At 41.7% G+C, this 24788-nt stretch overlaps 1 protein-coding gene across 3 annotated transcripts in view; it reads left to right on the top strand.

Annotated features, from left to right (window-relative positions):
* The window catches only part of gpr143 (G protein-coupled receptor 143), a 52426-nt gene extending 29922 nt beyond the window's left edge, over window positions 1-22504 (top strand). For 2 of the 3 annotated variants that reach the window (XM_060936730.1, XM_060936731.1), the window contains exons 2-10: window positions 10180-10509; window positions 13764-13873; window positions 14197-14291; window positions 14446-14538; window positions 14671-14780; window positions 15241-15349; window positions 17509-17626; window positions 19905-20157; window positions 21269-22504. In XM_060936730.1, coding sequence (XP_060792713.1) covers window positions 10254-10509; window positions 13764-13873; window positions 14197-14291; window positions 14446-14538; window positions 14671-14780; window positions 15241-15349; window positions 17509-17626; window positions 19905-20157; window positions 21269-21366 — 1242 coding nt within the window. In that variant the 5' untranslated portion in view covers window positions 10180-10253 and the 3' untranslated portion in view covers window positions 21367-22504. Of the gene's footprint in view, window positions 1-10091; window positions 10510-13763; window positions 13874-14196; window positions 14292-14445; window positions 14539-14670; window positions 14781-15240; window positions 15350-17508; window positions 17627-19904; window positions 20158-21268 lie in introns of those variants that run through there. The other variant, XM_060936729.1, reaches the window with a different exon arrangement.
* Window positions 22505-24788: the final 2284 nt, after the last annotated feature.

The raw sequence follows: 24788 nt of genomic DNA, 5'->3' as shown, positions 1-24788 counted from the left end.
TTCTGTGGGTCCTTCTGGATCAGGACAGTCTGACCCTCAGTCAGCCATTCTGGGTGAGTCCCATCCACAAGCAGCTGGTTTATCTGTGCCACCAAGTGCTCATGTAGTGAGGTTAGCTTCTTTAGCCAGTAGGTGTGAACCATATCCAGGCCTTGTGCTGTCCAATTTTTCATTTTTGAGACTCTTCCTTAGATGTCTGCCACAGTGATGGTGACTGGGTCTTGTTCAGGGAGATTGCTGTGTTTGGCTTTATTAGTCACTGAGCACTGTTATGTGACCTTTTTTTTCCCTTCTCCCATATCCCTTTCCAGTATTGTTCAGTCTCCAGTCTTGGTGGATCTGGAACCATGATGATGTTGTTATTACCCTGCCGCTGGGATTGCACCTTTGATGGTTGAGTGGAGAAAATCCAATTTATTTTCCTGGCTTCAGCTTTGCTTGTGTACCCCCTTAGTGAGGTAGCTAGGGCTGTCAGACTTTGTTTGGCAGTCTTTCAGGCCTCAAGTATGGACAACTTGCTGTATTTCTTGGGTAACCCTTTCCTTGTCCTACCTTTCTGGAGTTCTGATAGCTGGCTGACTTCTCTCCAGATTGTCTTGATCTTAGCCTCCAATCTTCTCTTCCATGTTGGATATTGTACCTTATGGTTACTGTCCATCTTATTGCCTAGCATTTCCAGGATCACTGTTGCTGTGATGTACAGTGCCTTGAAAAAGTATTCATACCCCTTGAACTTTTTCACATTTTTCCACCTTACAACCACGAACTTAAAAGTTTTTTATTGAGATTTTATGTGATAGACCAACACAGAGTAGCACATAACTGTGAAGTGAAACGAAAATGATAAATGGTCTTCAAAATTTTAAACAAATAAAAATCTGAAAAATGTGGTGTGCATTAGTATTCAGCCCCCTGTACTCTGATACCTCTAAATACAATCCAGTGCAATCAATTGCCTTCAGAAGTCATCTAATTAGTTAATAGAGTCCTACTGTGTGTAATTTACTCTCAGCATACGGTAAATACACTTGTTCTGTGAAGGCCTCAGTGGTTTGTTAGAGAACACTGAAGAACAAACAGCATCATGAAGACCAAAGAACTCACCAGACAGGTCAGGGATAAAGTTCTGGAGAAGTTTAAAGCAGGGTTAGGTTATAAAAAATATCCCAAGCTCTGAACATCTCAAGAAGCACTGTTCAACCCATCATTCAAAAATGGAAAAAGTATGGCACAACTGCAAACCTAACAAGATATGGCCGTCCACCTAAACTGACAGAGCGAGCAAGGAGAGCAAAGGTCAGAGAAGCAGCCAAGAGGCCCATGATCACTCTGGAGGAGTTGCAGAAATCCACAGCTCAGGTGGGCGAATCTGTGCACAGGACAACTATAAGTTGTACACTCCACAAATCTGGCCTTTTAGGAAGAGTGGCAAGAAGAAAGCCATTGTTGAAAGACAGGCATAAGAAGTCCCATTTGCAGTTTGCCAGAAGCCATGTAGGGGACACAGCAAACATGTGGAAGAAGGTGCTTTGGTCAGTTGAGACCAAAGTTGAACATTTTGGCCAAAATGCAAAGCGCTATGTGTGACGGAAAACTAACACTGCTCATCACACTGCACACACCATCCCCACTGTGAAACATGGTGGTGGCAGCATCATGCTGTGTTGATGCTTTTCTTCAGCAGGGACAGGGAAGCTGGTCAGAGTTGATGGGAAGATGGATGGAGCTAAATACAGGGCAATCCTGGAAGAAAACCTGTTAGAGGCTGCAAAAGACTTGAGACTGAGGAGGAGATTCACCTTCCAGCAAGACAATGACCCTAAACATACAGCCAGAGCTACAATGGAATGATTTAGATCAAAGAATATTCATGTGTTAGAATGGCCCAGTCAAAGTCCAGACCTAAATCCCATTGAGCATCTGTGGCAAGACTTGAAAATTGCTGTTCACAGACGCTCTCCATCCAATCTGGCTGAGCTTGAGCTATTTTGCAAAGAAGAATGGGCAAAAATTTCAGTGTCTAGATGTGCAAAGCTGGTAGAGACATACCACAAAAGACTTGCAGCTGTAATTGCAGCAAAAAGTGGCTCTACAAAGTATTGATGCAGGGGGGGGCTGAATACTAATGCGCATCACATTTTTCAGATTTTTATTTGTTTAAAATTTTGAAGACCATTTATCATTTTCGTTTCACTTCACAATTATGTACTACTCTGTGTTGGTCTATCACATAAAATCTCAATAAAAAATTAAGTTCGTAGTTGTAAGGTGGAAAACTGTGAAAAAGTTCAAGGGGTATGAATACTTTTTCAAGGCACTGTATATCAGCTTGTTGGTCTCAGTAGGGTTTGTTCATACTGCTGCATTCACATCTTCCAGGAGACTTTCAGGACGTACTTCACTCAGTCTTGGTAGTTAGGCACAGTGGGTCCAGGTGTTCAGCTTTGTTACTGTCTTGAATTTCAGGTCACTTGCTTGTGCTTGCAAGGGTTTTTACTGGGGAGTTCTCAGTCTCCATCTCCAAGTGTGGAAATGATGAACCCCCACTGACCTGGCGTCTTGGCTCCTCCTTGCTGTAGCATTTGTGATGTATCTCATCAATCTCTAGTTGTGATAGCAGTTGCTCCTTGTGGATATTGGAACATCGAGCTACGAGTTGTTTTGGTGTTTCTGTAGATGTTGGGTATTGAAACATTCATTGGTCCCACATCCTTCACATGTAACCCCTCTCACTCGGGTTACTTTTGTACTGTAGTAGCATTCCAACAGTCCAGTGTTTTCAGCTCTTGTCCATGAATGTCTTGCTCTTGTTTCAGTAGCCTGTTTCTCATCAGGTTGCCCTAGTTCCTCAACACCTGATGCGGACCTTGTTAGATTTCGGGGGGGGTTCCTCTGTGTCACAATAAAACAACATTTTTCACCTTTAAAGTGGTAGGCATGTTGTGTAAATCAAATGGTGCTTCCCCCCCAAAAAAAAAAAAAATCATTTTAATTCCAGCTTGTAATGCAACAAAATGGGACAAACACCAAGGGGGTTGAATACTTTTGCAATACACTGTATATCTTCCTTCTACCTTGAGGGATGGTCAAGCCATGCTAGAAGCAGATCAGGTCTGTGGTGGTCAATTTTTGGCTTTTTAGTAGGCAGTAGAAGCCAGTGGAGAGAAAGCAGCTATGGGGTCATGTGGAGGAACTTGGGAGGGTTGCAAACAAGTCTTGCATTCTGGATCCGTTGCAGAGATCTGATGGTGCTCAGGTGCAAGCTGCAATAGAATAATCTCAAGATAAGGAACTGTATAAGCAACTGGATCACTACCAAGGATAAGAATGTCTAGATCCTCCTAGTATTGGAAAGGAGAAGCCTGCATGACCAAGTCAGGTTGGTAAGAAGGATAGTTAGCTGTCCAGGACTATGCCAAGGTGGCATGCTTTGGCAGATGGTAACCTCTGAGAGCCATGCAGGGAGATCACAAGATCTTGATTACAACCTAGTCTTGCTGAGATTTAGTTTCAGCTGATGAGCTTCCATCCATGATGAGATTTCTGCCAGACATTCAGAGATCTATGCAGAAACATGAGTGTTTTGAAGGAGAAAAGGAGAGGATGAGTTGTGTTTCATTGGCATAGCAACAATATAGAAAAACCCATTTGGGAATATGACAACACTGAGAGGGACAACAGGTTAGGATTCCGCACTGTGAACAGTCTGCATGGAGCAGATCCCCTCGCTATCACCTGATATGAATGTCCCTCCAGGAAACCTGGAGGGACTTCTGAGCATTGCTCATTGGTCATATACAGTATATCATAGACAGTGTTCCCAAGATGCATTTTTGACTCCTCATTGAGAGCACAGAATCAACATATTGTCTCTCATTATTCACAAACAACAAATTTGCTTGCTCCCTGGCTAATTTAAGCTGTACACTAAACCATTGAGTTACAGTTATACCACATAGTAAATGTAGTTTTTTTTAAAAAGCATATAACATTTCACCACATTTCCACAGTATTAACATATAGAAATATAAAAAAAACATGCTGCACAGCATGCATCTTGGACAACAGTCTAATTGTTTTTAACAAGATTTCTTTGCTGCATTTTGCTCTCAAATGAGTACAGGGTTATCTGTCATGATCCAACCCAGAACTTCAAAGTCTGTGCTCCATGTAGTCCACTCCAGGTTTTCCTGTTCTCACCCGTGTTGTGCTAGTACATCTGCTATGCATTTGCTATTAATTACCTTATGTAAACATGGTGTGGGTAACAACTCAACATGGAAATATACTCACCGTCACATGAAGTCTAGCTTGCATTTTGCTCTGTTTAACTTCTCTGTTTTTTTTTTACTCTGAAGGCTGTTTTTTGGATGGAGTTTTTGCCTGCCATTTCTTGGATTATACTTTGGATTATATTGGCATTGACTCTGTTTTTGGATTAAGAGCATTGCCTGCTCTTCTTGGATTCTCATTCTGGATATTGACTGTGTCTGCTGAGACCGATCCTTGAATCTTGCTGAGTCTTCACTATCAAGACTCACCTAGGCACATCTCACTCCTTTTCTCTGTGATTACTGTAGCTGCTTATTGGGTCCCAGTCTGCACCTGCAACCTTCGGGCTGTGACAGAATATTTCCACCTCATAATGGACCCAGCAGACTACGGCGTGTTCAAGGCTGTAATACCTAAACAGGGCTCGATACTCAGAACCCATCAGCAAGAGATCATAGCAGTTCACCAGGGCATGATCTCCATCAGAGAGACTACAAAGACTCTCCTCCCAGATGGAGAGCCTTCAGGCTTCTATTGATGGCCGACCAACACCGGTGCCTATCAGCCCACCAATGGCTCTTGCATTTCCACCTCCCCAAAAGCCCCGCTTGCCTGTTTCTCAGCTGTATGATGGTGCACCTGGGACCTGCCATTAGTTCCTCTCCCTGTGTTTCTTAGCTATGAAACTTCGGGCATCTGCTTTCCCTTCGGAGAGCTCTTGCATAGCAAATATTATCACACTTTTAACGGGAAAGGCATAGAAATGGGGGACAGCATTTTGAGATGCCAGGGCTCCCTGCTGTTCAAGTTTCAAGGAGTTTTTGGAAGAAATGCAGGTTTTTGACTGATTTTCTAGGGAAGTGGCTAGACATCTAATGTGACTGAAGCAAGGTCGTCAGCCTATCCTCAACTATGCCACTGAGTTCTGGACTCTGGCCATGGCAGTAGATTGGAATGCCAGTGCCTTATATGACATCTTTCATGGACTTAATCATGCCATTTTGGATGAGATTGTGCCTTATGACCTTCCTGAAAGTTTGGATGGCCTGGTGGATCTTGCCGGTTGGGTGGACGCTTGCTTACAGCTGCGGAGTCAAAGAAAAAGCCATAGGTTCAAGCCTTGGACCATCACCCCTCTGTTGGATGGTGCCACTTCTGCCGAATTGGAGCCCATGCAATTAGGCAGGACCTGTGGACAGTCTGGACATTTAATCTCCCACTGAATATTAAAAGGGTCTGCCCAGCAGTAGCTGCAGGGATATGGGTGGATGGTTCAACACACTCCTCCCCTGCTGAGAGATCAGCATTTCCCATCAAAGTAATCTTTCAGAATAAGTTTCACACTGTCAAAGCCCTCATTGACTCTGGAGCAGACCAGAGCTTTATCAAGACTTCCTTGGTGGAGCAGTTGGGCATCTCCTTGCAGGAATTAGATTGTCCACTGGTGACCAGAGCTCTGAATGGGGCTGAACTCGGCCCATCTCCCACATCACTGACCCGGTAACTCTGAAGGTTTCAGGGAACCTTGTTGAATTAATTTCTTTCTCTGCCATGATGATTCTCACAAGCCTATTGTGCTTGGCCTCCCACGGTTACACCTACGCAACCCCCACATTAACTGGAATGATGGAAGCATCCTCTCCTGGAGTACTCGGTGCCTGGCTACCTGTCTGTCATCAGCTCAGACTCCTCCGGCCCCTCCCATGACCAGCCCTGACAAGATCATGGATCTTTCTAATGTTCCTCCCAAATATCTGGACCTTCATGTAGTGTTCAATAAGACTCATGTCACCTCTTTTCCTATCCATCAGGCTGACAACTGCACTATACAACCTGGGACTGTGCCTCCCAAGGTGCAATCTGTTCTCTCTCGCCTCTGGAGAGGGAGGATATGGACAAATACATCTCTGAGTCTTCAGCAGCTGGCATCATCTGTCTGTCATTGTTCCCAGCAGGAGCGGGGTTCTTTTTTTGTGGAAAAGAAAGATAAGTCTCTCAGGCCCTGCATTGACTATTGGGGATTAAATGAAATCACGGTCAAGAAACGGTACCCCTTGCCACTTATGTCCAGCCTTCAAATTGCTGCAGGGGGCTCAGTTTTTCTCCAAATTGGACCTCAGTAAGTCCTACCACCTGGTGTGAATAAGATAAGGGGATGAGTAGAAGACCACATTTAATACCCCAATGGATCACTATAAATATTTAGTTCTTCCATTCTGGCTTACTAATGCCCCTTCTGTCTTCCAAGATCTCATCAGAGATGTCCTACGAGATTTCATTAACCAGTTCACCTTCGTATATCTCGACAATACTGAGCTTGTCTCCCACACTCGAGACTCACTGATTCCACATCAGATAGGCCCTGCAATGGCTCCTGGAGAAGCAACTTTTTGCTAAGGCAGAGAAGTGTGAATTCCATAAGTGCACCGTTTCTTTTCTGGGCTTTGTGATATCCCCTGGGGTGACCCAAATGGATCCAGATAAGGTCAAGGCAATCTCTGAGTGGCCTGTTTCCTCTTTCAATAAGGAATTACAGCACTTCCTGAAGTTCAGTAACTTCTTTTAGAGGTTTATTAGGAACTATTGTTACATTGATGCTCCTCTGACTGAGCTCATGCCCTCGAACCACCCCTTTTCTTGGACTAATGGTCTTGAGAATGCCTTTATTTCACTAAAAAGTAGGTTCACCATAGTGTCCATTCTTATCATTCCTGACCCAGTCACTCAGTTTGTACTCAATGTTGGATGCCTTGGACACTGACATTGGGGCTGTCTTGTCTCAGAGATCTGCCAAGGATGATAAGGTGCATTCTTTTCTTTTCTCATCGCTTGACTCCTGCTGAGCGCAACTATTGCATAGGAGATTCAGAACTGCTAGCAGTCAAGCTGGCTCTGGAGGAGCAGAGGCATTGGGTGGAGTACATTGAGACTCCATTTATCATATGGACAGATCATAAGAACCTTGAGTAGTTAAGTCTGCTAAATGGCTTAACTCACACCAAGGCAGATGGTGGTTGTTGTTTTCCCACTTTAATTTTGTGCTCTCTTTTAGACCAGGCTCCAAGAATACCAAGCCTAATGCTCTCTCCAGGCAGTTTTCTCCAGACTCCCAGTAAGGCACCATTGAACCTATTCTCCCTGCTCACTATCTAGTGGCCACTGCCTGGCTCGACATAGAAACTGCTGTCCAGAATGCTCTGTCCGGTGATCCAGGAAGAGGTAATGGTCTACCCAAAAGTATTTATGTGCCTCTTTGTGTGCATTCTCCGGTGCTTCAGTGGGGACACAGCTCCCTTCTCACCTGTCACCCAGGGTGGCTCTGGCTCTTGCTGTCCTCAGACAATGTTTCTGGTGGCCTACTATGTGGGGGGATGTCAGGACCTTTGTGGGAGCATTTATTCTAGAAAAAAGATTAACAACCAACCTATGGCTGGACTGCTAAGACCCTTACCAGTGCCTCACCATTCCTGGTCCCACATTGCTGTGGATTTTGTCACCAGTTTCCCCAGCTCCAAGGATGACACCTGCAACTTGACCATTGTCGATTGTTTCTCCAAAGCTAAAGAGATGGCGGAACTGCTAATAAACCATGTGTTCAGGGCTCATGGTTTGCATGTGGACATTGTGTCTGACAGAGGCCCTCAGTTCTTAGTACACTTCTGGAGGGAAGTCTACAAACTTATTGGGGCCACTCCCAGCCTTTCCTCTGGTTACCACCCACAGACCAATGAGCAGGCTGAGTACACTAATCAGAAATTAGAGGTCACCCTACAGTGCCTGACTTCTAGTGACATTTTCTCCTGGAGCCAGGCTCTCTCTTGGGTTGAATATGCCCATAATAGCCTTCCCTCATTGTCCACTGGGTTGACCTTGGTTAGCAGCCACCTCTTTTTCTTGAGCAGGAGGAGGAGTTCTGTCCCCCTTTGGCCTAAGCCTTTAATCCAACACTGTCAGAGTGTGGGTGTGCACCAGACATCACCTGCTATCCTCCAGTTATTTGTATAAGAGGAAGGCAGACCACCACCACAAATCAGCTCCTGTTTATCATCTGGACAGAGGGTCATGTTATCCACAACCAGTCTCCCCTTTCAAGTTTCCTTCCGTAAGCTGGCTCCCAGGCTTGTTGGTCCCTTTCCTATTTCGATAGTCATTAACCCCACAGCTGTCAAACTGTTGTTACCGAAGTGTGTCATGTCCACCCCTCCTTTCATGTCTTTCAACTAAGACCCCTGGTCTCCAGTCCTCCCTCCTCCCAAGACCAGGATCATCGATGGAGGCGAGGTCTACACTGTCAAGAAGCTACTGAAGGTCTTTTGACAAGGTTGGGGGTTGCAGTACTAAGTCTACTGGAAGGGTTATGGCCTTACAAGAGGTGTTGAGTGCCAGTGCACTTCATCTTTGACCCTTCACTCATCAGGGACTTCCACTGTAAGACTACAGAAGCCCTATCTGGGATGCCCGGAGGCGTCCATAAGGGGGGCTACTGTTATGATCCAACCCGGAATTTCCAAGTCCTGATGAAGTCTGTGTTCCATATAGTCCACTCTGGGTTTTTCTCACCCACACTACACTAGCACACCTAATACATTTACCATTTTTACCAAGTTACCTTATATAAACATGGTGTGGGTAACAACTCAATGGGGAAATATAGTCACCATCACATCAAGTCTGGCTCTTGTTTTGGTCTGTTTAACTTCTGGGTTTTTTTTGTTTGTTTATTTGTTTTTTACTCTGGACTTTTTTTTTTTGGATTATGAGGTTTTGCCTGCTGTTTCACGGATTATACTTTGGATTATATTGACTTTTTGACTCTGTTTTTGGATTAAGAGCATTGCCTGTTGTTCTTGGATTTTTGACTCTGTTTGACTATGTTTGCTGAGAGTGATTCCAGTCTTGCTGTCCCTCGCGGTGTCTTCATGATCAAGACTCACCTAGAGATATTTCTCAGTCCTTTTCTCCATGATTACCGTAGCTGTTTATTGAGTCCTAGTCTGCACCTGTGACCTTCGGGCTGTGACAATTATCAAATTATAGAATTAGCAAATATGCAAGTTTTGGCTTAATTTTTTCACACCAAAATGAGAATGGAATGAGCAAAGGATAATGATTTACTTTAAATAAAAGGTTTTAAATTAATAATTGAATTTCAGTCCATAATTTGGCACAAATATCCCCAAAACATGCATTTAACTCACATTATTAAGGGAGTTTATTTATATTTAACATTAACTATAATAAATATATAAATATAATCAATTTTTATTAAAATATGTCCAAAACAGTTGTGGTTTAAATACATCAGTAGAACATATTGAACAATGTGCACTTTACTCCTGCATGATGTACAAATTAAAACACTTTAATTGTGTGTTTTTTTTTAAAATAACATAAATATACAGTATGGCACATGTATAAAATATTATTTCAACAAAGAATACTTAACCACAACAAAACAACAAATAAACCTTTATTGTTCCTTCATTCAAATTTATTTTGCTGTTTTCAAACAATCAAGCTTTTTTTCCCCTCAGTGGATCAGTCACAGTCAAAAGATCAGTTTAAGAAAATGTATTCATGTTTGTTAACAGATGGAAAAAACTTAATTTTTTAATAAAGCATTCTTTTTAGTGAACAAAGTCCACCAAGAAACACGCAGCATGTAATTTTAGCATTCTTGGAACTGCTTCTTTCACAAAAATGTTGCTTGAGGGAGAGAATTAAGCAGAAGCACATGACGCTTCAACTCGTGATTTTCTCTGAGTGACTAAATGAATGAACAGATGGAGGGATGGATGTCTTTCCTCTCATCTCTCTTTTTGTACAAATCAAAAGAAATCAGTAGAAAAGTAACTAGAACTAGATTTCAAGTCTGAGCATTTTGTTCTGCTTTGTTTTATTTTCCAGATCGACATTCTAGCCAAAGATGATGTTTTCTGTGGCTTGAGACTTGCAGTCACATATTTCTACAAGCCAAAAGCATGGCTTCTCCTCGCCTTGAGACCTTCTGCTGTCCAAATCGTGATGCTGCAACGGATTTTATCATCAACTTCCAGCCTATTTTTTTCACCTCTATGTGTGCAGGAAGTGCCGGGGTGAGCATCATCTTCTCTTTCCTGCAGATTCTTCCCAAAAGGAGAGGGTACAGGCGATTTGGGATGTACCCACTCCCAAAGCCAGCCTCTTCATCCAGGATTCTCTTCATCATAAGCGTGTGCGATATTCTAGGATGTGTGGGTAAGGAAGAGCTTGTTCATCTCACACAGCTATGTTTGTTCTTTTTTTTTTTTTGCTTGCGAAACAGTGCTATTCTTGAAGAGACATCATCAGTAGACAAGGAGCTAAACAAATAGTGGTAAATAATGTATTCTTCAATAATAGTTCACTTTTGGACAATTCCATGTAAATGTCAACCTCACCATGCAAAAATAAAGCAACATGTAATACATCAAAACCACTCCCACCTAGGCCTGTATTTTACAGATGTGAATAAGTTGAACCAATTTGTAACCAACCTAATATGTCACTGTCAGTCTTTCTTTCTTATAATGTAAAACCCAAGTTAAAATCAACTTTGATCATGTACAATTCTATATTATTCCCACAAGCCACAGAAATGTATGCTAAAATCCACAAAACAGCAAAACAATAGCCATCCTAAATATTATTTAAGAACTTTGATAGTTTTAGCTGATATTTAGAGATTTTTCAAAGGGTTATGGTGGTTAAATTGCTGATTTTCTAAACATATGCCATGTCTATTTCAGACGCGTCACATCCATAACGCTGACTTTTCCTTCCGAAACTCTGCATCTCATTCATCTCATTATCTCAAGCCGCTTTATCCTTCTACAGGGTCGCAGGCAAGCTGGAGCCTATCCCAGCTGACTACGGGCGAAAGGCGGGGTACACCCTGGACAAGTCGCCAGGTCATCACAGGGCTGACACATAGACACAGACAACCATTCACACTCACATTCACACCTACGGTCAATTTAGAGTCACCAGTTAACCTAACCTGCATGTCTTTGGACTGTGGGGGAAACCGGAGCACCCGGAGGAAACCCACGCGGACACGGGGAGAACATGCAAACTCCACACAGAAAGGCCCTCGCCGGCCCCGGGGCTCGAACCCAGGACCTTCTTGCTGTGAGGCGACAGCGCTAACCACTACACCACCGTGCCGCCCTAAACTCTGCATGAAATACAAAATATTTTAAACAAAGATTTTTTTATATTCACCTTGGACCCCTCTATCAAATGGATATCTCCATTTTGACATTAGGTTTACAATTTCACAGAGTTTGATAAAAATGTACAGTCACCCAAGAAAAGTGATACTTTTTCTGTCACATCCATAACGCATCTTTTATTGGCATTTTCTGGCATGCCCTAGATGTACTATGGGAATTGTTCTTGTTCTATCACTTCTCCAGTATGGTACAGCCTTAAAATATGCAACACCTGTTTAAATACTGGGAGACAATAAAACATGCACTGGGTCATTTGTTGCCATTTTGAGTTCAAGTGTCACGTCCATAACGCTGGAATTGCTCTTTTACAACCATTTAACAGCCAAAAATATTGCTCATTGGGACATCACTACATGAGACCAGTATGCTGCTATGATGATGTCGTTGCAGGGGTACAAACTTCAATTTGGGCTCAGGGTCTCTGGACCTGCTGCTTCAGGACATGCTAGCCCACACCTGACCATGCATTTCCATTTCTCACACCGATTCTACCTACACTCGACAGACTTCAGCAATCAGGCTGTTACGTCCCCGAGGATTAAGTCCAGGGAATGGGGGAGGTAACAAAGTATGTCAACCGAGAGAAGGAAAAAAAACAAAATAGAGGGGAAACGGAAATACGTGAGTGAGTAAGTTTATTTATAAAACAAAAAAATAAAGGGGCACAATAAAACAGAAAGCAAAACCCCAAACCACTCCCTATGAAGTCAAGGTTGCGCACCTAGGCACACCGCGACACCACTATTACACACACACACAGCATAATCGCTGTTATCTGAAATCAGATTTCAGTTATCCACATAACATACTGCTGTAATCTGACAACACCAAAAAACACAGAGTAATCTCTGTAATACAGGGTTAAATTGCTCGCACGCACGCACACACACACACACACACACACACACCATCCACAATCAGCCTGACAACCAGCTGTGTACTCCTTGGGCGTGGCCAATGGCCCCATCCGTAGGTTTCCCCAGGTCTTTTAAATCAGCCGCAACCGGTGAACAATTAAGCGCCGGCACAGCTAATCACTCACAGCAATGGTGGAGGGTGGTACCTGGAGAGAAACATAACCCACACCCCCAACACCACAGCCGTAACACCCCCTCCCATAAGAGCAAACAGGTAGTTTGCTAAAATACACATGGCATACAAATAACATTACATAACGACAATGTGTACTGTACACCATTCCATTTTTTTTACAATTGGACCCTCTTACCCATGGGACAGTGCGTCAGCCACAACATTGCCTGTCCTTTTTTATGCCTGATCTCAATGTTGTAGCCTTGTGCCAGCAAAGCCCAACGCATCAACCACTGGTTATGATCAGTATATACAACTACTGGAGAAGAACTGGAGCCAGCATACCCTTCGAAGTGTTGAAGGACGAGTAGCATGGCTAAGGTTTCTTTTTCAATAGTGGAGTAGTTCAGCTGATGATGTTTGAACTTGACCGAGAAGTAGCATACAGGATGGCATACAAGTGAAGGAGGGCATTTAGCTGCTCTCACTGCCCAATGTGTGTTTATCAAAGAGATATTCAGCCATGCCGTTCTGAGCCACTCCCATACGGCGCAGGTTAGTGACCCAATCAGCAAGCTCCTTAATGGACTTCACCTGTTCATCCAGGTAGTGAGTCTCAATGAAGTCACACATATGAGGGTCATTCCGCTCAAAGTAGAATTAACCACAAACTCCTCCAAATTAAATGTTGCCCTACCGTACTCACCAAAAACAAGTAAATTAACCGTACACGTAGACCAAACCTAACAAAACTAACAACGTAGCTTCTAACAACACCTTATTGATATAAAGGCTTTTACTGTCACCTAGGCAAACGCAGTAATATTGATATCGGAGTTCATAGACATAATAGGCAACTACCAAACTCAGCTTTACAGAAGCAAAAACTCCCACCAGATCCTACCTAACCCACACTATACCTACCTATCTTCTGGAGCGTGCTGGGCTTGAGGCGATGTGAAAGGCTTAACATCAGCGGCCGATGTTAAACTTTTTTCAAATGATTTGATTTGAAATAATGAGAAAGTAATGATTTGTAAAAGATATGATAATCTTTACATTTAGAAAGTTGCTGTTGTTTCAGATGCCATTTGTATATTTTAACTAGTTTAGCATTTATATTTTGAACTGTTTTATTGTTTAGCATTCCCAGATAGTTTGTGCTTTTTTTTTTTTTTTAAGCTTTGAATCACTGTGTTTGCACAGGAATAATCTTAAGATCATCAGTCTGGCTCGGCGTTCCCAGCATCATCAGGGAAATTTCAGTCACTAACAGCAGTAACGTGTGGCCTGAGGTTTTCTGCGTGGGCAGCGCTGTACGTTACACACTCAGTTCCACAACATTAAATGTAACTCTAAACAGATAAAAATGATGCATTGTTTGTAACAAATACAAATTAAAAGCCATTGGCAACCTGCTATCCTAGAATGCTAGTATTTCTAGCAGATTAATGCTGACGAATCTGTACTCACACATTATTATTATTATTATTATTATTATTATTATTATTTTATATTCCTGTATTACAAGCTCTGGTGGGCAGAATGGTCATTTCCTGTGTCAAATTACCATTCTGCCCACCAGAATTAATTAATTAATTAATTAATTAATTAATTAATTAGCCTTTATATGTCTCAGATGTGGATCCAGCTCTTCTTTAGTGCTTCCTTCTGGTGGATGTTCTGCTATGCGGTGGATGCATTTCTGGTGGTCAAACGATCAGCTGGAATCAGGTTTTTGTTCATAACAAATTCTTATCAAATTTTTTATTATGGATATTATAGCCTGATCCAATCTACTTATTTTATACTGTATTATTATTGCAGAATCTCTTTTTTTTGTTTTCCCCCCTCTGTTATTCTCTCTCTCTCACATTTTGTTCTCTAGCACCATTGTTCTGTATCATATGATCACATGGGGTTTGGCGGTGCTGTTGTGTGTTGAAGGTGTAGCAATGCTTTATTACCCCTCCCTTTCAAGGTACGCACATGGGTTCCCACTGAGATGAAGAGATGATGTACTGTCACTTTTAAAAATATTGAGTTACAGTATATTGGCATTTGATTTTGGTTGGTGTTTATTCATTATATATGCCATGTTTTTATTTTTCAGTTGTGAAAATGGCCTTCAGCACGCCGTCCCTCACTACATCACCACTTATACTCCAATGCTGTTGGTGCTTTTAGTCAATCCAATCCTCTTCTCACTCACTGTCACAGCTGGTAGGTTTTTTTTTTTTTACTCATAATCCTCTGAAAGTTTGAACGTCTGCCCTTCATTGTGAGATAATGACAAATGTAGCATTCCAGTATAGTATGATGATGATCTTTTTAAGAATCAGAGCAGTGAGTGAGAATATGAATCAGTGAATCACTCAGCCATAGCTGAGATTCACTCCTCTCTTGTTCAGTGGGTCAGTGTTTTGAATCAGTGGATCATTTGGTCAGGGCTTTGATTCACTCCTCTCTCAACGGGTCAGAGTTTGACTCAGTGAATCATTTGGTCATAGCTGAGGTTCACTTCTCTCTCAGCAGGTACTCGAAAATGAACCTCATTTACCAAAACATGTATTTTGTCATCTACTGTATTTACTTTCAAATATGATCAGTGTTTCATAGCAGGTACCATATGTCTTCCATAGTGTATATGTTTTCACTGACTACATGTTATATTTCTTCACAGTTACATCACTACTGAAAGGTCGTCAAGGAATTTACACAGAAAACGAGAGACGTTTAGGAGCAGAAATCAAAATGCGCTTCTTCAAAATTCTCCTGGTCTTTGTTATCTGGTGAGACATTTCCCTTCACATCTGTTCAGGAATTGATAAATGGAACGGGTTTGTGTTTATCAAACGAACTACAACTTTTTAGCAGAGAAAATAAGGTGAGCTGGTACTTTCATAGTAATTTAGCTTCAAAAAAAGTAATACTCTGACACAACAGTCACATTCATTTGATGAGATTTACAAAACGCCAGTATAATGACTGTAACAAATGCAAAACCTCCAACCCCCTTGGGGACAAAAATCAACCTGTCAACAACAGCATGGACCAACAGCAGGAAAATCAGGAAAAGTTAGGACAGTCTGGAAAATGCAAATATAAAAGAAAGCAGTGATTTTCTAAATGCACTTTGAATTGTATTCCATTGCAGACAGAATGAACCCAAGCTATTTCATGTTTTGCTGGTGAACTTCATTTAATTTGTTAATATACATCCATTCCTGCGTTTCAGACCTGCAACATGGTCCAAAAAAAGTTGGGACAGGGGCAATTTAGGGCTAGTAATGAGATAAAGCAATTAAAAAATGATGTGATTTGAAACAGATGATGTCAACAGGTGATTGTAATCATGATTTGGTACAAAATCAGTATCCAGGAAAGGCCTGGTCTTTGAGGAACAAAGACGGATCGAGGATCTCCAGTTTGTTAACAAATGCATGAGAAAATTATTGAAAATGTTTAAAACCGGGGCGGCACGGTGGTGTAGTGGTTAGCGCTGTCGTGTCACAGCAAGATGGTCCGGGTTCGAGCCCCGTGGCCGGCGAGGGCCTTTCTGTGCGGAGTTTGCATGTTCTCCCCATGTCCACGTGGGTTTCCTCCGGGTGCTCCGGTTTCCCCCACAGTCCAAAGACATGCAGGTTAGGTTAACTGGTGGCTCTAAATTGACCGTAGGTGTGAATGTGAGTGTGAATGGTTGTCTGTGTCTATGTGTCAGCCCTGTGATGACCTGGCAACTTGTCCAGGGTGTACCCCGCCTCTCGCCCGTAGTCAGCTGGGATAGGCTCCAGCTTGCCTGTGACCATGTAGAACAGGATAAAGTGGCTAGAGATAATGAAGTGTTTAAAAACAATGTTCCTCAAAGAAAGATATGAAGGGATTTGGATATTTCACCCTCTACAGTGTATAATATCATTAAACAATTCAAGTAATCAGGAGGAATTTCAGTGTGTAAAGGTCAAGGGCTAAAGCCTAATCTGACCACCCATGATTTCTAATCCCTCAGACGGCACTGCATCAAGAACCATCATTCATCTATAGCTGATAGAACCCCATAGGCTCAGGATTACTTTGGAAAACCTTTGTCAAGCACAATAATATGCAGTTACATCCACAAATGCCAGTTAAAACTTTACTGTGTAAAAAGGAAGCCTTATGTTAACTGTGTTCAGAAGTGCTGTTGACTTCTCTGGGCTCTGAGGCATCTGGGATGGACTATCACACAGTGGAAACATGTATAGTAGTCAGACGAATCCGTATTCCAGGTCTTTTTTTGTAAGAAATGGACACCGTGAGCTCTGGACCAAAGACAAAAAAGACCATCCAGACTGTTACCAGCAACAAGTCCAAAAGCCAGGGTGTGTCATGGTATGGGGTTGTCAGTGCCCTTGGCAAAGGTAACTTACACTTCTGTGATGAAGCATTAATGCAGAAAAGTACACTGAGATTTTGGAGCAATATGTGCTGCATTCAAGACGACATCTTTTCCAGGGATATTTCAAACAAGACAATGCAAAACCACATTCTGCCCACATTACAAAGGCATGGCTGTGGAAGAAGAGGGTGCCTGTCCCCTCTGTCCCCAACAGAGAATATGTGGAGAATTTAGAAATGAAAAATATGATGATGATCCTGTACTGTTGCACACCTTAAGACCTGTTTACAGGAAGAATGGGACAAAATAACACCTGAAACATTTCATTATTTGGCGTCTTCAGTCCCGAAACATCTTTTAAGTGTTGTGAGAAGGAATGGAAACATTATAAATGCTTTACCATCCCAACTTTTTTTTTTAAATGTGTTGCAAGAATCAAAAGTGAAATAAGTGTTTATTTTAAAACCATTGTGTAATTGTAAGTGATGCTTATCTACAGTGTTTACTGTAAATTAATTGTTTTATATTAAAGTATTTGTCCTCTGTGTGTGTGTGTGTGTGTGTGTGTGTTAGCTGGCTGCCCAACCTGATTAATGAGAGTTTGTTATTTTACCTGGAAATGCAACCTGATGTTCAAGCTGCTGAGCTAAAAAATGTTCGTAATGCAGCTCTCATCACTTGGTTCATTATGGTGAGTCACACTATCAATTACTTTAGTAATATAAATATTGCTGTTTCACATGTGATGGGTGTCGCCTGAGCAGAGTGCAGATTCACATGATGCTTCACATGTGCATCATATGCATGCCCCAAACTTGTTGACGCTCATTAGATTCATCTCATCTGGTAGAATCCATCCATCCATTATCTGTAGCCACTTATCCTGTCCTACAAGGTCGCAGGCAAGCTGGAGCCTATCCCAGCTGACTATGAGCGAGAAGCGGGGTACACCCTGGACAAGTCACCAGGTCATTGCAGGGCTAACACATAGACACAGACAACCATTCACACTCGCATTCACACCTACGGTCAATTTAGAGTCACCAGTTAACCTAACCTGCATGTCTTTGGACTGTGGGGGAAACCGGAGCACCCGGAGGAAACCTACGCAGACATGGGGAGAGCATGCAAACTCCACACAGAAAGGCCCCCGTCGGCCACTGGGCTGGAACCCAAGACCTTCTTGCTGTGAGGCGACAGTGCTAACCACTGCACCACTGTGCCGCCCCGGTAGAATCCATTTTCATAAAATTTAGGGGAACAGACACTTGATGATGGTCTCCATCGAGGTACCAAAATTTATAATTATGGGCAAATTACTGGAAATTTGATTGGCAGTTGGCAGCCAGGTTTGTTGTTGGTCCAGCTGTTAATTTGGTACATGATGGAATTGTGTGAAATAAAAGCAGACCCATTTTCATATCATGCAAATTTCAGTTGTATGAATCACAGTTCATGAGATATGATGTAATTTTAAAAAAAAAGTGTGTGTGTGGGGGGGGGGGGTACATTTCCAGTTTTATGTGCTTATAACTTAATTAGGAAATAAGAATAAAAATAAATTAATCCATTAAAAAGAAACAAAAATAACATGCCTTTAAAAATATTAAAGGTAGACTGCCTTTCAGAATTTAAGTGTGGGTCATAAAAATAATTTTCCCTGACACCCAATTATTTTTGTTTCCTGGACCAAAAGCCACTGAATTCGAATCACAGGCTTCCAATTTTATTAGGTATTTTTTAAAAAAAATAGAACAAATAATGGGGCGGCACGGTGGTCTAGTGATTAGCGCTGTCGCCTCACAGCAAGAAGGTCCTGCGTTCGAGCCCCATGGCCGGCGAGGGCCTTTCTGTGCGGAGTTTGCATGTTCTCCCTGTGTCCATGTGGGTTTCCTCCGGGTGCTCCGGTTTCCCCCACAGTCCAAAGACATGCAAGTTAGGTTAACTGGTGACTCTCAATTGTCCGTAGGTGTGAGTGTGAATGGTTGTCTGTGTCTATGTGTTAGCCCTGTGATGACCTGGCGACTTGTCCAGGGTGTACCCCGCCTTTCGCCTATAGTCAGCTGGGATAGGCTCCAGCTTCCCTGCAACCCTGTAGAAGGATAAAGCAGCTAGAGATAATGAGATGAGAACAAATAATGAATTTAGGGCCACATAGCCTTAAATTCTCCGCTATTTTTTCCTGCTTCACCATGACCCAATTCAAGATACTACATCATGCATCACATGGTGGGCTTTCCCCATTTGCACAAGGCATTGTGGGATACAAATTTGAAACAGGAGAAAAAAATGGAGGATGTGAGTGTGCGAATGAAACGTAAAAGACCGACTACAGTAATGAAAAGCGAGAAGAAAAGACATTATGTTGCGAAGGAAAGGAAATGCAGGACCAAACTAATAAATATCGGCAATCAGCGAGCACCTTGGTATGATCAGCTGTTTGTTTAGCGACAGAATGATGTAACTGTCAGTGCATGGTCAAGGTAAACCTGTAGATGGCAGTAGTGCAACACTGTGGATGCCAGTTGCCATAAAACCCAAAAGAAGAAGAAAGTAAACTTGCGCATGCGCACACGGACTTCCTGTCTGCTTGCCTGTGCAAAGCGAGCAATTTCATGAACATTATTTGTTAGGAAATCACCTCAAATTAAATAACTTCCCAGCCACAGAATGGCCTGATATTTTGAGAGATATTACAGAAATAAACACATCACAATTACCAAACTTCAGAGGGAACTAAATTTCACCAATTTTATGAACTTGAAGGGCCGTCTAGCTTTAAGGCTGAAATTTAGTGGATGTTAAATATTAAATGAGTCCCTCTGATGTCCTGTAGCTCAGTAACAATTTGTACAAAATTAAGTTTTAAAATACCATTTTACAATGAAATAATATAAAGTGAATATATTGATGAAATGATGTTTGTTTAATAATAAAATTCCAGCTCTGGTGTGTGTTATTTTGTGTAGGGCATTCTGAACCCCATGCAGGCCTTTTTGAACACATTGGCCTTCCATGGCTGGACAGGATTTGACATTGTCCTGAATCTACAGAGGCGCTGTGAGGTACCGTGGGACTCTGCTTCCACTTCACTTGCAACGGCTGGAGGTTACAATCCCATGATGTCATCCGCCCTGCTCTATCAGAGCCATGTTCAGGATGGGAAGAAGATGGGGAACGGACACCAACTTTCATCCGATGCAGTCAGCATACTGTCTGAAAGTAATACTGGCAATACCAAAATACTTCCTTGAGGGTTTTCCCTCAACACTCTGTTTTAGGGTTCCATATAAAACCTTTAAAGATTCCTTCAGAAGGACAAGACCAAAAGGAGTCCAGTTTGATATACAAGTTATAAAATCAAATATGACATCACAAGGGAATAAAATAAAAATGTAGAATAGAAGGAATTAAATAAGACATCAGAATAGAATAGGTGACATAACAGAAGACTTTCTATTTGAAGACATTCAGATTAGAATTATACACAGAACATGAGAATAGGATAGAACAGATGACATCATAATACAAGGCATTAGAATATACCAATACAGATGAAAGGAAAGTGAACACCACATCTGAATAGAATGATATAGAACAGAACAGATTAGAGATGATAGAATAGAAAAAAAGACAGAAGACCTCATTAGAGAGTAGAAAAGATCACATCAGAAATGAATAGGAGACATCAGAATACAATTACACACAACACATGAGAACAGAATAGAAAATATTAATTGGAATAGATTATAGAGCAGAGTAGAATAGAAATGGAATAGAAAATGTCATTATAATAGAGAAAATTAGAACAGAGTAGAATAATGTAGAGTAGAAAGAATAGGTGATAGTATTAAAGGAAACATATAAAAGAGTAGAATAGAAAAGGTGACACCATAATAAAAGACATTAGAATAGTAGAGAGTAGAATAGAATAGCGTAGCATAAAAGAGTAGAACAGAAAAGGTGACACTATAATAAGAGACATTAAAATAGAATAGCATAAAAGTAGAATAGAAACGGTGACACTAATAGAAAACATTTGAATAGAGTAGCGGAGAGTAGAACAGAAATGGAATACAAAAAATGTGCCATTATTATAGAGGACATTAGAATAGAGTAGAAAAGAATGGGTGACATGACAGAAGACCGTAGAGTAGAATAGAACCGAAAAGAAGACATTATATTGCATTATATGGATAACCTCACAGTGGAGAATAAAGATCTGAATCATCACAGTAGAGCAGAGTGGAGGACTGGGTTTACTGTAGAAATAATGAACAGTGTGAAATTGGTGGTGATGGAAATGAAAATAAAGATGTGTTCTGTTCTCTAGGTTCCACTTCTAGTCCACTTGAAATCCACATTTCAAGTGAACTTCAAGACCGTGAGGAAGCTGAAGCAGGAGCAGTGGAAGAGACACTGAGGCAATAGATGATGAGTCTCTTCCAGAACATTCTCTGAAACTCTGCAGAACATGGATAAACAGTGTCTGATTACACACCCTTATTCTGGAGCGGTGCTTCTCTCAGAAAGAGCTTTTCCTTAATTCTGTTTATAGAAATAAATTCTAGGTAGTGAAATAAGTACAGCTAAATGAGCTTTTATTTACACAGTAGATTATAACCTTTTAGCACAAACAATCTGTTCATTCTGAATCATGTGTTTTATATTCAATCGCATCTCTCCTACAGCCCACAGGCTTCTCTTCACTGTAGATGCTCCCTGCACAGGAGGGTTATGTCATCACGTGACTTAATGTGTACACATATTTATATAACATGGATACATTTCGGGTTTTATGATCTAGTGAATAGGATATGTGGAGCTACGGTGCCAAAAAGGTATAAAATAAAACAGGCAACACATTTCCTTCTGTGAGTTCTGAAGACTAAAGTGACTTACATTTTTGTACTCCCCATTAAAGGAAAGCTGTGAATGTCGTCTCACACGTTTATCATGATGTGGCTGGTTCTCAAATACCTCAGTTTTTAATTGCAACATCAGGTAACTCCATAAACTAAAGAAAGTAAAGAAGGACAAAAAAAAAACTATTTTCTTCTCATATTCGAGACAGTATATCGAGACAGCCTGAGCCCTGGACATAGGTTAAGAGGTATTCGACCAACGCTCGTAACATGTAATTCTTACCTTCCCCTATACTCAGGAAATTGCGGTGACCTCCTCAACCCCTTAACCTTTTCTGTAATCAAACAGCACGTGTCCAGCCTCATTTCCAGAACGAAAAACAACAAAAAGCTAAACAGAAGGGTAGAAATAATTTTAAATTCTACTTCCACGTCTGTTTTGGAAAAGAAAGTTCCAGCTTTAAGTATTCTAAAGCTCTGACACTGAAGACTCCTTCCATCAGTGTTAAATTCTCCTTACACAATCTTAACCGTGTCACTGATTGCACACGGTTTCATCAAGTTTTGACTGTGATTATGATGCGAGATGAGGTGGTGCTATTCATTTGTCTGTCAGGAGTAACTTCCAGTGTAAGGAATTCTTTATTCACTTTTATTCTTTGTGTATGTATACTATGCTCATGTGTGTATTGTCATGTATTACATATCCAACTTGTACATTAAATATTAAGAACCAAACGGTGTATGCATCAAACGATGAACTCGACTTCAGAGCGCCTGTATTTCTCCACTAGGTGGAGCCAGGCACACAGAAAGAAAGAAATACGGCAGAAAGAAAAGGTTTTCCCTACATGACTTTTTGATAACATAAAAGTCCTATCAGTAAATAAATAACAGTTTGAATTCGAATGCGATTAATAATTGATGAAGGGTTTTATACTGTTTTATACTGAAGGATTTTATACACGAAAAATACAGCCAGCACAGAAATAACAGAACTACAGTAAAGAATGATCAACTACAGTATTAGAGCACAGTGAGGAACACGACACACAACTTCCCAATGATGTACAGTCTTGGGCAAAAGTCTTAAGCACGTGTACCAAAAATGGCTTAAAAATAATGAAATGTTTCAACAGTTAAAAAAAAAACAGCAGTAAGCCATAATAAATTAAAGAAAGTCAATATTTGGTGTGAGATAACCCTTCGCTTTAATCTCCAATACAGTTAGTGCGGCTTTATAAGGAAATGAGCTGTAGGTTCTACTGAACATCTTGCAGAACCAGCCACAGTTCTTCTGGACACTTTGCCAAATTTGCTTCTTAATTTTGCATCAAAATCCAGTAGCCCTCATTATGTTTTCTTTTTTAATTTGAAAAGTGGTCTCTTATGTAATCTGCTACGCAGACAAACTTTTTTCTGTAACATTTAATTTTGTGCTGGAAAAATGAACGTTTGGAACTCTAAAATGTTTTTGTACTGACTCAATAATGTAGAAGTCACAAAATAGAAATCTATAAAAGTTTGTTTGAAAAAAATAGGGTACCTAAGACTTTTGCACAGTAATCAAGCGTAGAGTAGTTTTGGCAGGCCACAAAGTCAAGCTCAGCCCTCAATCCCAGCTACATTAGCTGACTGCAGGTGATCTCAAGCCAGCCCACATCAGCTGTTGGCTCAGCTTCTATGCATTCTATTGGCAAATCTCTCAAAGGGTGCCTTGTTTAAGCTGCTTTAACCTGCCTACCTTTGCTGCTTCCTCTACAAGCCATTTTGCAAGTGAGCACCATTTTCATTCACTGGAGCTCTCGTTTAGGAAGTAGGAGTCTTTTGCTCCCAGGATTAACAAATGACCTGCGCCCAGCTCCTGGAAATCATGTTAATAAATTTATAGCATTGTGGCTCCAGTCAGAGCTTCCCTCGTGGAACTGTTTACGTTGTCATGGGGGGCATCTGCATTGAGCCCCCAGCTGCAGATCTCTTCAGCTCCTCTGCTCCTAGGAAATCCACTGAAAATGAAAACCCTGCCCACACCCTTGCGCAGTCCCAGCTCCAGCCGCTCTGTCACCCAAAGAGAGTGGGTTGCAAAATGGCTTGCCCCAGCAGCTGCACCTGCGGACCCGAATAACTCGTCAGCCTTGTCCAGCATCACTTGCCACCATGAACTCCAGCCCTGGAGCCCTGGAGTCTGGTCAGCACCCTCTACAAATTCACGTTTCCTGGTAACAGTAGGTTTGTTTACATCCTCCATGCTCCTAAATTAGCTGTGGGGCCAGCTCCTGCGTCGCCAAATGATGACCTCACCACCCAACTACTCAATTTGATAACTCGCATTAACCCGCAGATAGCTCCCCATCAATATTTTGGGGGTAGGAAAAAAAACAGAGACTAATAATTTATCTGCTCTTCATAATGATATATGGTAAAAATACACTCAAGTCAAACAATGTACAAAATAGTAGTAGTGCCAATACAGTACAATATCTGTAATGGAGAAGGTGCTTAGAAGAGTAGCTTATAAGGTGTATATGAACAGTAGCAATATGAACAGATGAGCAATAGCAACAGATACAACAGTAATGCAAATGATTGTAGTGTGATGTGCAAACAGATGAGATAGAGTTCCTTGTGTGAATGAATGTGTTACAGACCAGGGGTAGGGGGTAGGTAGTGGATAGAGTTCAGCATCCTGACAGCCTGGTGGATGACGCTATTCAGTAGTCTTGTGGAGTGGGCCCAGAGGCTCTGGTACCTTTTCCCTGAAGGCAGGAGGCTGAAGAGGGAGTGTGAAGGGTGGGAGGTGTCACCAGCGATGCTGATGGCTCTGCGGGTGAGATGAGAGTGATAGATGTCCATAAGGGAGGGCTGAGGGGTACCAATGATCTTGCTGGCCGTGTTCACTATGCGTTGCAGAGTCTTCTGGCAGGAGGCATTGCAGCCTCCGTACCATGCAGTGATGCAGCCAGTGAGGACACACTCAATGGTGCCCCT

This window comes from Neoarius graeffei, chromosome 13 (genome assembly GCF_027579695.1).
Source record: "Neoarius graeffei isolate fNeoGra1 chromosome 13, fNeoGra1.pri, whole genome shotgun sequence".
Lineage (NCBI taxonomy): Eukaryota > Metazoa > Chordata > Actinopteri > Siluriformes > Ariidae > Neoarius > Neoarius graeffei.
The sequence above is the reverse complement of the archived record's forward strand: the minus strand, read 5'-3'. Positions and strand labels throughout refer to the sequence as shown.